Here is a 12,486-nt window from a genome sequence, read left to right on the forward strand (position 1 = left end):
ATAAGAGTAATCTGCCCACTGCACTTAAGAACAAGGCATCAAGAAATCCTGAGCAAGATTTTTCTAAACAGCAGAGCTCTATCATTTGGGCAAATCCATACTATAGGGAATGAAATAACTACACTGCCTGGCTTTACCATCTAGGAGCCAACTATCGGAAGATCTGGAGAAGTTTTTACAGTAGGTAAATTAACTCCTCTGCAAAAAGGCCAGCACGAGGGTTATTTTGAGGTATTTCACCAGAATTACTCTGTTGCATAAGCCTTGTATTGGTCCTCAGCACAAGGGTGAATTTCACTTATGATTGTTCCCCCACAGCCAGCAGCACAGAAAGTACTGATCCAAGCGAAACACAAAGTACTTATTTAAATGGACATGTTGCTGAATGACAAAGAACAATTATTTCTAGGAGTGCCACCAAGGCCCAAACCTGACAGGCAAAGGGGTGACAGACACCACACTCCTTCTGTCTCCCACCAACCCGTCTAATCTCACCAGTTGCCCACAAACAATCTCCCTTTCTCCTGTGTTAGGCAAAAAGAAGGGGGTTGATGACTTTATAAGCACAGATGAGCTACGGCAATCAACAATATTGTATCAGAACAAGAGTTAATAATAATAAGCAGAGTGCCTGATTTTTGTGCTTTATCCTGGCCTCCTTTTTGTGGATGCCATTTTTTGAGAGGCTGTCTTTTGAAAATTCAGGGTTAAAATGGAGATATATGGGTTTTTTAAAAATTCAAGAGCAAGTAGCCAAACACTAAGATGGTGAAAGCAGAGTCCAATTCTATGGTTGTTATGCTTATTGGTATCTTAAATTGTTCTTTACACTGAGATACTTATAGTGATTGGTGATCCTATTTTAGATAGGATACATAGTAAAAAACATACCTTACTGATTCTCAGTGTTGGAACCAATCTGATATCTTTATCTCAGTTCTTTTAGCTAGGTGATCTAGAAACTGCTTAACATGCTCCAAGGTAGCAAAAAATCACGTGTAACTTTGCAGGAGTCCACTTTAGTCCCTCTATATAATGCTGAAAGCTTTAGGGAAGTACCTATTCTCTAAAAATCCTTGCAAACGCCAGCCTTTGCTAAGGCCTGGCCTCCAGTATTTTTAGAATAGTCGCCAGTATCAGCTATGCTGCAGCTTTTGGGTTCTCTGGCCTTTAACAAAAAAGTTTATATGAATTGTCTTTTTTGCATTTCAGGTTGGTAACAGCAGTATAGCATGGTCTCTTGGTTACATGCTGAACCTCACCAACATGATCCCAGCAGAAAGCCAGCTGATCCAGCTACCTGTGAACCCTTCTTTGTTTGCTGGCCTCCTCTTTTTCTTCACAGCAGTGGCATTGCTGTGTCTCATCTTTGTTGTTTACTCATGTATTGTATCGCGCATGCGGAAGAATATCAGTCACATGAACCATGTACTTGCTACGGAATGAAGAGTGGCTCAGTGACAATGAAAGACAAAAACTTGGCATGTTCTTTGAAGAACTGCACCTTAGAAAAGCAAGAGAGAAATAAATAAATATATTTCAAAAAAAGAAGACAGACAAAAGGCCAGAAACATAAGTAGAGTGGAGAACAGAAATCAAGGAAATGGTATTGCAAAGCACTGGATCTCTCATGAGAGGTCTCAGCAGTCATTGCTATAGACTTATGGTGTTATACTGCAATAGGCAACTCGTCAGTAAACTCTATTTTGTTTATTAAACATGGGGAGGGAGGGAGAGAACAACCACCATTCACTAGAAGTAATTTTGAATAGAAGTCCCCTATAGACTTGACTGGTCAGTAGTTCCAAGATACAAGCAAGAGGACAAACCCATAGGACAAAGGACGATAATGGCAATACTCATCCGTAGTACTGAAGTGAAAAGAGAAACTAATTTCTGAAACTAGTAAGAACAGTGGGCATTATCTAGGGGTTGTAACTACTAGGTGCACTCAGAAAAACAACTGTTTTCATTACCATGTAGAAATGACAGAAAATTTAGGTCACCATGTAAAGCTGATCACGAAATTATTAAATAATGAAATGAAATTACATAATGAAAAAACCCAAACCCATGGTTGCATATAGCTATACATTTTGACATTCAGCATTTCAGAGGCATCAGCAGCAACGCTGTAGTGAAGGTTGTATCAAGGTTTGTTCTTAAAGCAAGCCTAAAATCCCTCTGTTTTGTACTTTAATAATTGAATTGAGTCTCCAAATATGTCAAGCAACTCTTAAGAAGGCAATTGAATTTTGTCATTTTTTTAATAACTTTTACAAAAGAAACATTTAAAAATAGCTGCTAGCTGCCTTAGCCAAATTGTCCACACTCTTCTTTTGGTCCTAAACAATCACAGATTGACCAGACTTCTTATTCAGATATCTCTGCCATAGGACCTTCTGAAACATTAATGTTAACATACCAAGAGTTATTCCACTCATTCAGGGGCAACAGGATATGAGGCTAGACTCTGCGGGAGAGACAGGGCAAAGGGGAGTGAGCATGGATGGGGGGGGTCTGGCAGGTGCGAGCAAGTCTTTGGGGAAAGGTGTGGAGGATCTGCAGGGATGTACAGGCCCAGAGAAGAGGCTAGGTCTAGACAGGAACCAGGAAGGGATAGATGGGGCTGACGTGGATCCCACTGTCCATGGCAGCAGTGCTGTGCTTCAAATGCCAGTGCTCCAACACAGATACTTTGCTCCTTCAGCTCTGCTGTTCAGCTCTCTGGGGCACCAAACAGTAACCTGATGTCTGCACTGAGACATCAGCTCATCAAGAACTTCCCAGTGTGTGCTTGCTTTGGTGCTCTAGGGAGCTGATCCCATAAAACCCCGCACTGGTTCCCTCTGAGCCAGGCCTCCAACTAAAACTGTTTCTGCACACCCCAACTCATCTACCTGCCTTCTCCCCATCCCTGCTCCTCCTAGCCCCCACCTGCTCCTTTACCCTCCCATCCCCTCAGTGCAGCCCACCACTACGACCGGTGAGGGGATGCGGGAGCGAGAATAGAGGAAAGGGCAGGGGGTCTAGAGGACAGGTGAGGAGGGAAGGGGTGGCAGGCCCATGCCCCAGCATCAATGTATTAACCACTGTCCTAGTGCTGCAACTATGCCTGGGAGAGCTGAGGCAGCTGTGCTGTAGGACCCTGCAAGCCCAATGCCTTAATACCAAACAACTTGGTTCCTCTGTCCCAGGCCTCGTAAGTAACTCCAGGCCCCCCACCTAAAAACTGGCAAAACCTCTCCATGCATCCTCAGTTGCCCCTGGCTCCCTCACATTCCCATTAACTCTCCTTTTGGTTCCCTGTGCTCACCATACAACAGCACCATGTGGAGCCATTGAATAAGAAAGGCCGGGGTTGAGCAGCCGAAGCCTAAAAGTGAAATGATGTTTGCGTGGCGTGGGGTCTGGAGTGGGAGATGTGGAAGAGATAGGTGAAACTCCTTCCACACATCCATGAGTCACTGTAGTCCCGTTTCCTCCCTGGATCCTGCTCCCCCTAAGGACATCAGCTGGAACACATTCTCACTGCACTGTATTGCCCCCATATTCCCTGCAGGGATGAGTTCTTCGGCGTGCTTGCTGTGACTTTTTCAACCCTTGCTTGTATTTTCAAGTTTCTCCCTTATTTCTAAGTTTTTTATTTATGCATTTCAAATTAAATCCTGTTAAAACCTGCCTGATAAGTTTCAAAGGATTTTAACATCTTTTTATTGAAATAAAAGGGTTGGAATATTTTTTTGATTAAAGACAAACTAAGAGCACATTTTCTCTGGTTCCTTGACCAATGCCTATTTCTTGGTCATGGTAGATAACATTAGCCTCATTCCAGTGATAAAAACAGAGCAAGATGTCTGAAATTATTGTCCAAAGAGATGGAAATTGGCAAGCTGAAGAACAGATCTTGTGAAGTACTGGGAATTGTGGAGACTCGGTACCTCAAAAACTTGGTTCCTCAGTGTCCAGGTCTTCAGGATGTGTCCCCCAAGTGGTTAAGAATTGATTCATACAGATGAGCTCAGTGATTTTCAAAGGCACAAATGGTTAATTTCCTAACTCCTATTGACTTTCTATGCAAGTTAGGTGCCTGCTGTTTGAATCTTTGAAAATTGTATCCCACATCACAAAATTCAGCATTAGAGACTCATTTTGAATTCACAGAGTCTGAAAGCGTTCAGAGTTGTGGTTTTGATACAACTTTTATTTTTTAAGAATGGTGGAGTGGTTATATTTTGAATCAAATTTCAAGCCCCCTTAAAGTTCAGACACGATTACACTTAGGTCTTTGTTTCAGGTTCACCTTTTGACTCAAAATGTACATGCCAAAAAGGAAAAAATGAAACAAATGTATTTCCAATGTATAAGGAGGCTGACCAGAGAAAAGGAGAGTAGAAAAAGCCAAATCAAAAAGCCAAACCTGAGCCAAAAAGACTGTTTCACAGGAATCAACACCTCTGTCACGTACAAATATTTAAAAGTAAGCTGCATAGGAGAAACATATAAGAAATGAAATGGAGATGTCAGTTTGGGGATGTTAGATGATACATCCCCATTTGTGATGTTAGTGGGTGGCACCCAAGTTTACTTCATAAGTCCTTTTGAATATTTTTTTCTTTTTGGGAAGTAAGAGGAGGGAAAGTTAACACACATAACCACCTTCTCAGGCCTGGTCTACACTAGCGACAGAGGTCAACGTAACATCACGTCTTTTTCCTAAAGTCTGCGTCTACACTGGCATGGTAGTTCCATCGACTTAAAACGCGGTAAAAGTCGACGTAATAAAACCACCTCCGCAAGTGGCGTAGCACGTAATTCGAATTTCATGGGTCAATTTTGTGTCAGTGTAGACTGAGCGTAATGTAATTCGACATTAATGCTCTCCGGGAGGTATCCCATAATGCCCCATTGTGACCGCTCTGGACATTTGCGCTCTGCTGTTATGTGGCCACGCAAACCGGAAATGGTCCCTCCCGTCATGCCCCGGGAAAATTTGAATTTTCATTTCCAGTGCAGCCAGCGTGGAGAGAGCTTTGTAGCTGACTTGTCATGGCGACTGCAAGGCTCAAACGCGCTCCAGCATGGAGTCGACCAGAGGTCTTAGATCCATTATGGCTCAGCTAAGAGACAGCAAAATAAATTTGGACATTTATGGGAAGATATCCCCAGGCATGTTGGAGAAGGGGCACAACAGGGACGCGCTGCAGAGTCACATGAAGATCAAGGAGCTACGGCAGGCATATCAAAAAGCCAGGGAAGCTAACAACCATTCTGGCTCCTTGCCCAAAACATGCTACTTCTATGAGGAGCTGCATGCAATTCTTGGCGGCAACCTCACCACGGTGCCGCCATGCAACATCGATACCTCCGCTACATTCCACTCCAGGGACAATGATAAGGACTCCGTGGACGAGGAGGAGGATGAGGAGAGTAGGGTGCAGGAGAGTGGAGTGTCCATTCTCCCAGAGAATCAGAACCTATTCCTGACCCCTGAGCAGTCCAGCAACACACAGGACAGCAATAATAATCCCGGGTAATCGAAGAGCGATGCAGGAGCAGGATCGCAGTACCCAGCAGGAGATGCCGCAAATCATGTGGGATCAGGCAGACATGCTCAGACCGCTTGTGGAGCTTCAGAAGGAGCAGCAGCCAGACAGAGTCCCGCTGCAGCCCCTCCAGAACGCTCCTCCACCTATGGCTTTGCTGCCCTCCCCCAGCCTCACCCCCAAGCGGTTTGGGAGGAGATTGGCCAGGCTGCAGTACATGGTGCACTCCACCCCAGTGGAGGCAAGCAAAAAGCTGTGGTAGCCCAGCTGACAACTGTCCTGCAAGCAACCACGCTACCCCTTGAGGCTGTGAATGAACACTCGCCTCCCGCCCACACCGACTTGAATGTTCATAAATAAAAGTTTGCATCATTTTAATACATGTCTCTTTATTAATTCATAGCTTGTTTGGGGAGGGCTTTGGAGGGTGCTGATACTAATGGTAGGGGGGATGGTAAGGAAAGGCACAAAACATACAACAGAAAACATTACTGCGTCTCATTGCAGAACGTGTTTTTCAATGCTTCCTGAAAGCGAAGTGCTCTATGATTGGCTCTTAGCGTATTGCTGCCATCTGGCTGCTCAAAATTGGCGGACAGTCTTTCTGCCTCCACAGCCCAAACCTGGGGGAACCTTTCCCTCTTCACTTCACACACATTATGAAGAACACAACATGCAGATATAACTGAAGGGATGTTCTTTTCACTCATGTCCAGCCTAGTAAGGAGACTTCTCCATTTGGCCTTTGAATGCCCAAAGGCACATTCCACCACCATTCTGCAAGTGCTGAGCCTGTTATTAAAACACTCGTTGTCGCTGTCAAGGGGTCCGGTGTACGGATTCATTAGCCAAGGGAGCAAGGGATAAGCAGGATCCCCCAGGATCACTATTGGGATTTCCACATCCCCGATGTGAATTTTTTTATCTGAAAAGAAAGTGCCTGCCTGCATGTTCGAGAACAGACCTGAGTTCCTAAACATGCGCACATCATGCACCTTTCCAGACCACCTCACATAGATGTCAGTAAACCGACCCCTGTGATCCACAAGGGCCCGCAGCACCATGAAAAGTAACCCTTGCGGTTAATGTACTCTGTTGCTAGGTGGGCAGGCGCTACGATAGGGATGTGCGTGCCATCAATGCCCCTCCCCCCCCCGCAGTTTGGGAACCCCATCACAGTAAACCCGTCCACTATGTCCTGCACATTTCCCAAAGTCACTACCCTTCGTAGCAGAAGTGTATTGATGGCCCTGCATACTTGAATCACGGCAGCTCCCACTGTGGATTTACAGACTCTGAACTGATTCCCAACTGAGCGGTAACAGTCGGAGATTGCCAGCTTCCACAGAGTGATGGTCACTCACTTCTCCACCGTCAGAGCTTGTCTCAATCGAGTATTCACGCACTTCAGGGACAGGGCCAGCTCTGCGCAAAGTCCAAGGAAAGTGGCCTTTTGCATGCGAAAGTTCTGCAACCACTGGTCATCATCCCACAGCTGCATAACAATGGGGTCCCACGGGTCTGCTTGTTTCCCAGGACCAGAACTGGCACTCCCTGGACTGCAGATGATGCGTAACGGCCTGCAGCAATCGGGAATTGTTCCGCTCAATAGCTTGTAGCAGGGCAGCCTCGGGGACATCGCTGTTGCCTGTGCTTCAGATTCTCCTTTGAAAATACTCCAGATTAAGCCGCGATGTATTTGTGATGCTTACAATAATAGTGCAGAGTTGAGCTGGCTCCATCTCTCCGCAGCAATGGCGAGCGCGCAGCATAAACAAACAGTGCGAAAACTGGTTTCCTGTTTGTTTGGGACAAGAAGGGAGGGGGAAGGAGCATTGCATCATGGGACAATGAAACTCGTCCCAACAGCCCCCGCGGCTAGTTGCACTGTGGGATAGCAACCTATGGTGCACTGCTTTGACTTTCGACACAAGCGTGGTGAGTGTGGATGCACGAGCCCGGTGCAAGGAGCATGGTGTGGACACACTCCAGTGACTTCTAAAAATCGGCAGGTGAAAGTTGATTTTAGGTAAGTCGACTTCACCCGGCAGTGTAGACATAGCCTCAGATAAATTTATGCAAGACTGAGGTAAGGCTAATTTAAAAAAAATATTAATAAGGGGGATTATTTAACCCTTTCTGTGCTTTATATCCACACATAAGTCCTTTTTCAGTAGCATCCCATTATTTGTAATGACACAATAACAGTATGTATAGTATATTCAAAATCCCCTGCTGATACTGCTTCAATGGCTATAAACTGTACCTCTATAACATAGATGACCTATGCGGTAACAGAAAATCTAACTAAGCAGCCCTTGGCTATTCATGTCTCATGTCTTTGATATAGAGTTAAATCTCATTTCAACTACTGAATTTTAACAGGCCATAACCCAAGTTTGATATTCCTCTGAGTGTTAGCAATTCATGAACTCAACAGCAAGCACTATATTCCTCCATCAAGGATAATGTATATGTAGATGTGTGGAACTTACATTTATGTAAATTAGGGGCAGCCCTAAGGTTCCTACCAAGATGTCAAGGCACCCACTGGTACTGTGAAGTTTGAGCATCTCTAATCTAAAGGTGAAATTATGATTAAAAGACCAAGCCTTTTTTAGGAATACTCCTACAGTCTCTTTATCTTCTGATTTGTCAAGCACATAAATAGCCATAGGTGAAAAAAGGAAAAATTATTATCAGTCCATTAGAGAATGGAAGAAATCCAGAGTTGCTGATGTGACCTGACACCTGTTTTTAAAAATATATGAATTTTGGGTAAGGTTTTCAGAAGAATCTGAGGGAGTTAAGTGCTCATCGACCCTTTGTGAACTGTTCCTTGGGTGCTAGCCTACATTACTCATACTGAATAATACATAATAAAATCACACATTTACTTTTTAAAATATCTTTTTATAAAATAAATCCATAGAAATCACTAATGACCACAAAAGCTAAATTTCAACGTATATGAACTAGTGTGTATTTCATTACATCATACAGAAATAGAAAATCAAGGGTACAACTGTTTTACAAAAATGTCCTAGTTCTCTTTGCCACACTCAATCCTCTTCTCTTTCACAAAATCACTTTGCTAATGTTTAAATGAATAAAAAAACTTCCAAAATCTGAACCATGTCAATGTCAGTATCCTGATGTAAGTACATTAAAGCCAGGCTTGTGCGTTGACTTTCACCCAAAGAGCTTTTTAGCCATGTCTTGACTGTCTGCAATGCCATTGTATGTTTTCCATCTGTAGTGACACTGATTGGCATGGTGGCCAAAACAGAGGGCAATGTTGAGATCAGGATAGGATGCTGGGGTCATCCCTTGAAGGGTACTGATAATGCTGTTTGGCTGTTCAATCCCTTGGAATGTCTATCCATTTTTCATGCCATCTTTGCATTTCTGCTTTAAAATGATCAAGATGAGAAAGGTACACTTTGTATACATCATACAGAGCCATCACCATATCTTCATTCTCTAGTAAATGCATTTTATCTGGCACAAGATATTGAGCAAGAAAACGTGAAGAGCAGGCTATCACTTGTTACCAGCAAAGAATTTAGGGAAACCAATTTGTTATTACTGAGAGAACTTTAGAATATAGGATTACCCCTAAATCTACTGGTATAGTAGTTTGTTCTATTGGAATTTCTAGGGAGACAATCCTCCCTTGAAAGGGCACAGATACAGCCCTCCAATCAATATAGAACACATAACCTGTGATACTTCGAAAACAGATACCAAAGTTATTTAGAACTGAATGGTTACATTAAATAGAAAGAGATAGAAATCAAAACATAACTTGTAACCATATAACAATATATACCAGTGATTCCCAATCTGTGGTTCAGGGGCCAAAAGTGGCCCATGGGGGCTTTCAAAGTGGCCCGCAGCATCCCTCCTGCTGGATGCCGAAGGGAGTCACTGTCTAAGGACCCAGGCAGAGCACATTTCCGCGGGGCTAAAAGACCGGTGCATGCTCCTTGCTGCAACCAAAGGGATAGGAGATCAGCACTCCCCTCCCCGGCTGTAGCAGGGAGCACGGCAAAGCGCTCTGCCTGGGTCCCTCGGTGCTGCGGTCCCAGCTGGAGCTAGAGGGAGGGGAGCACCGATTTCCTGTCTCCCTGGCTGCAGAAGGGAACCACTGCCTAGGGACCCAGGTGGAGCGCACACAGCTACAGGACGTGTTCGATTTCCCTGCTGCAGCCAGGGAGATGGGTGATCAGCGAGGAGGGAGGCAGCCTCCTCGCTGAATGCCTTCTGTCTGGCTGCAGTGGTGGGGGACCTGCTGGCGGAGGCTGGTGGCCCTTCAGGGTTGTAAAAATGATCTGTGGCCCTTGAGCCAAAAAGGTTGGGAACCACTGATATATACATTTATCAGAATACAATTATTAGAAGATATACAGTATAGACAATAGATACTAGAACATATATAATATAAGAAAGACTATAACAACGCTATAATACCTTATTACTACACTACTTGACACTATTAATCTAACAATACATTAATTAATCTTATACATTAATACTTAACACTCTCTACATATTTTATTACTGAAAATCCTTAACAATATATCATCCAGCAAGCATTGGGCCAAGCGGTTGCTGGATGGGTACAGAAGGAGAATCTCACTCAGACCACAAGCATCGAACTTTATTGACATGAGGACTCAGGTGGCCCTTACTTACACAACCTTTAAAACATCCCTCTGTTCGTCAGGGAAGGTCCTTCTGTTCTGTCCAGAAAATCGCTAAGAGAGTTACCTCAGGCTCAGACACAGAACGGGGACTCAGTTAGCCCGGTTGCCTGTAAGCCCAGAGGAATCTGTGCAAGATTATCTTGGGCTCAGACACAGAGCGGGGACTCAGTTAGCCCGGTTGCCTGTAAGCCCAGAAGCACCTATGCAGCTCTCCGACACAAAGATCACCTCAAGCTCAAACACAGAGCGGGAACTCAGTTAGCCCGGTTGCCTGTAAGCCCAGAGGTACCTGCGCAGCTTCCTAATGGAAGGATTACCTTGGCTTGGACACAGAGCGGGGACTCAGCTAGCCCAGTTGTCCAAAGTTGTCCTTTGCTTCGATGATGCGCACTGCTGCTTAGGTCTTGCCACGAAGCTCCTTTCTTTCGCCGCTGGTTCTTTTCAACTCCTGATCTTCTCTTCAGCTCCTCTTCTCCTCAGGTGATCTCAGCTCTCTACAAAGCTCAGCCTAGGGACAGCTGGCTATATATAGGTATCAGTTTCAGGTAGGGGAGAGGGTCACTTTAGGAGCAAGAAGGTCAACATGGATGGGGAGGGGTGACGTTAGGAGCGAGAACGTCAAAATGGATAGGGGAGGGGCTAGGAGTGAGGAGTTCATTCAAAGGTCACTCTGGTAGGGGAGTGGTAACACCAGGAGCAAGAACGTCAAAATGGATAGGGGAGGGGCTAGGAGTGAGTTAGGAGTGAACAGAGAGGGGAGCTATTTTCTAATTGCCAACGCCAGATTCACTTGCTAATTTTTATACTAAAGATCCTTTTCCTCAAACTTATCAATATTTTAAATACCACAGAATGTCCAGACAATGATACCACTCTTTATTTATCTAATTAATTACTGTTATAATTTTAAACTCCTTCTGAGGCTTTTCTGCAACCCCTTTCACCTGACTATTCTGCCTAGCGGATTCAAATAGCTCAAGACAAAAACATCTGGCTACACACTTGCTTCTGAAGCTCTCCAATTACATGATCTAGGAATGGAATGAACACATTCTTCCTGAAATATTCTTGAAGGTCTGTGGCACCAATGTTATCATAATGCATTTTTCTGCCATGTGTGGTTGGAAGTGACTCTTAAACAGAAACACCATCAGCCAAACATTTCACTTCAGCATACAGAGAAGCAAATTCTGGGTTGTCATCCTCCCTTAATCTCCTGAGTGTATAAAGAATTACATTTGCTTCATCCAATACATAAATTAAATCCACAGTAGAATACTGCATGTATACATATAGAGATTTTACACATGAAAGTAGGTTTTCAGCACACACTATAGTAACCAGAAAATCAAATTTAGTGATGGAATACAACAATCTTTCAGCATCACCATCATAATCAACTATTTTCTCTAAGTAACCAACAACCACACTATACTTTGTTTTAAAGCTACTCAGTGCATCCATCTGACTCATCCATTGTGTGTTGCAATCTGCAGGCACACCCTCCATAATTTGATCCTCTTCTTTCTCCCAGAGTTTATTCCACAAGCCTGTGAGCTGCAGCTCTGTAGGCTGAATGCTAGGGTACTTTGCAAAAGGTTTCAGCGCAGTTATGATTTTTGCGAAAATGTCAAAAAGTTAGCCACTTGTTGCATTGCGCAAGTGAACAATTGCTGTGTTCAGCTTGTGCGTCCTGCAGGCTGAGTACATGGGCTGCTGAGAGGACTTCACACATTCTTTGCTTCTGACCACTTACATTGCTTCCCATGTTACAGCTGTAGCCCCTCAACAGTTCCTTCTGTAACCCCCAAGTGGCTATTCTAGCCATGAAAAGTTCTGTAAGGCTTGGTGTTGTATCAAAGGCTTCCACAAAATGAATGAAATCTTCACAGAATTCCACCAGCTCATCTTCATTTTGGTGGATGTAACGTATAGCCAGTGAAATGTTTTATTTTGTTGGACAAGCACTAGCTGCATCAGCAATTAAACTGAGAAATGGTGCTGCTTTTACTCTCTCTATACTCTTGCGCCATATATGGCCTCCTACCAACTTCATGAATTCATTTAGCATTTGTTCTGATATGTCCATTGTACTATAGGGAGTATAACTAAGCTGCTCTTTCAAATTAGGGTCCAATCCTGTGATAGAACATAAAAATGCATGTGCAATCTTAGTGTTTATTACCCATTTCCTCATTAAAATGTTCTGCCTTCCACAAAGGATGATAATT

The 12,486-nt window shown here is 43.9% G+C and overlaps 1 protein-coding gene and 1 long non-coding RNA gene across 3 annotated transcripts in view; one reads left to right on the plus strand and one right to left on the minus strand.

Annotated features, from left to right (window-relative positions):
* The window catches only part of ENTPD3 (ectonucleoside triphosphate diphosphohydrolase 3), a 28,567-nt gene extending 25,906 nt beyond the window's left edge, over positions 1-2,661 (plus strand). Inside the window, exon 11 of the mRNA XM_067561826.1 lies at positions 1,213-2,661. Within this exon, the coding sequence (XP_067417927.1) occupies positions 1,213-1,446 (234 nt within the window). The 3' untranslated portion in view covers positions 1,447-2,661. The remainder of the gene's footprint in view (positions 1-1,212) is intronic.
* The window catches only part of LOC137162230 (uncharacterized), a 106,120-nt gene continuing 95,029 nt past the window's right edge, over positions 1,396-12,486 (minus strand). For both annotated transcript variants that reach the window (XR_010922335.1, XR_010922333.1), the window contains exon 4: positions 1,396-1,504. This is a non-coding gene — a long non-coding RNA (uncharacterized lncRNA). The remainder of the gene's footprint in view (positions 1,505-12,486) is intronic.

This window comes from Emydura macquarii, unplaced genomic scaffold (assembly GCF_026122565.2).
Source record: "Emydura macquarii macquarii isolate MOO-44397 ecotype Brisbane River unplaced genomic scaffold, CSIRO-AGI_Emac_v2 contig_2422, whole genome shotgun sequence".
Lineage (NCBI taxonomy): Eukaryota > Metazoa > Chordata > Testudines > Chelidae > Emydura > Emydura macquarii.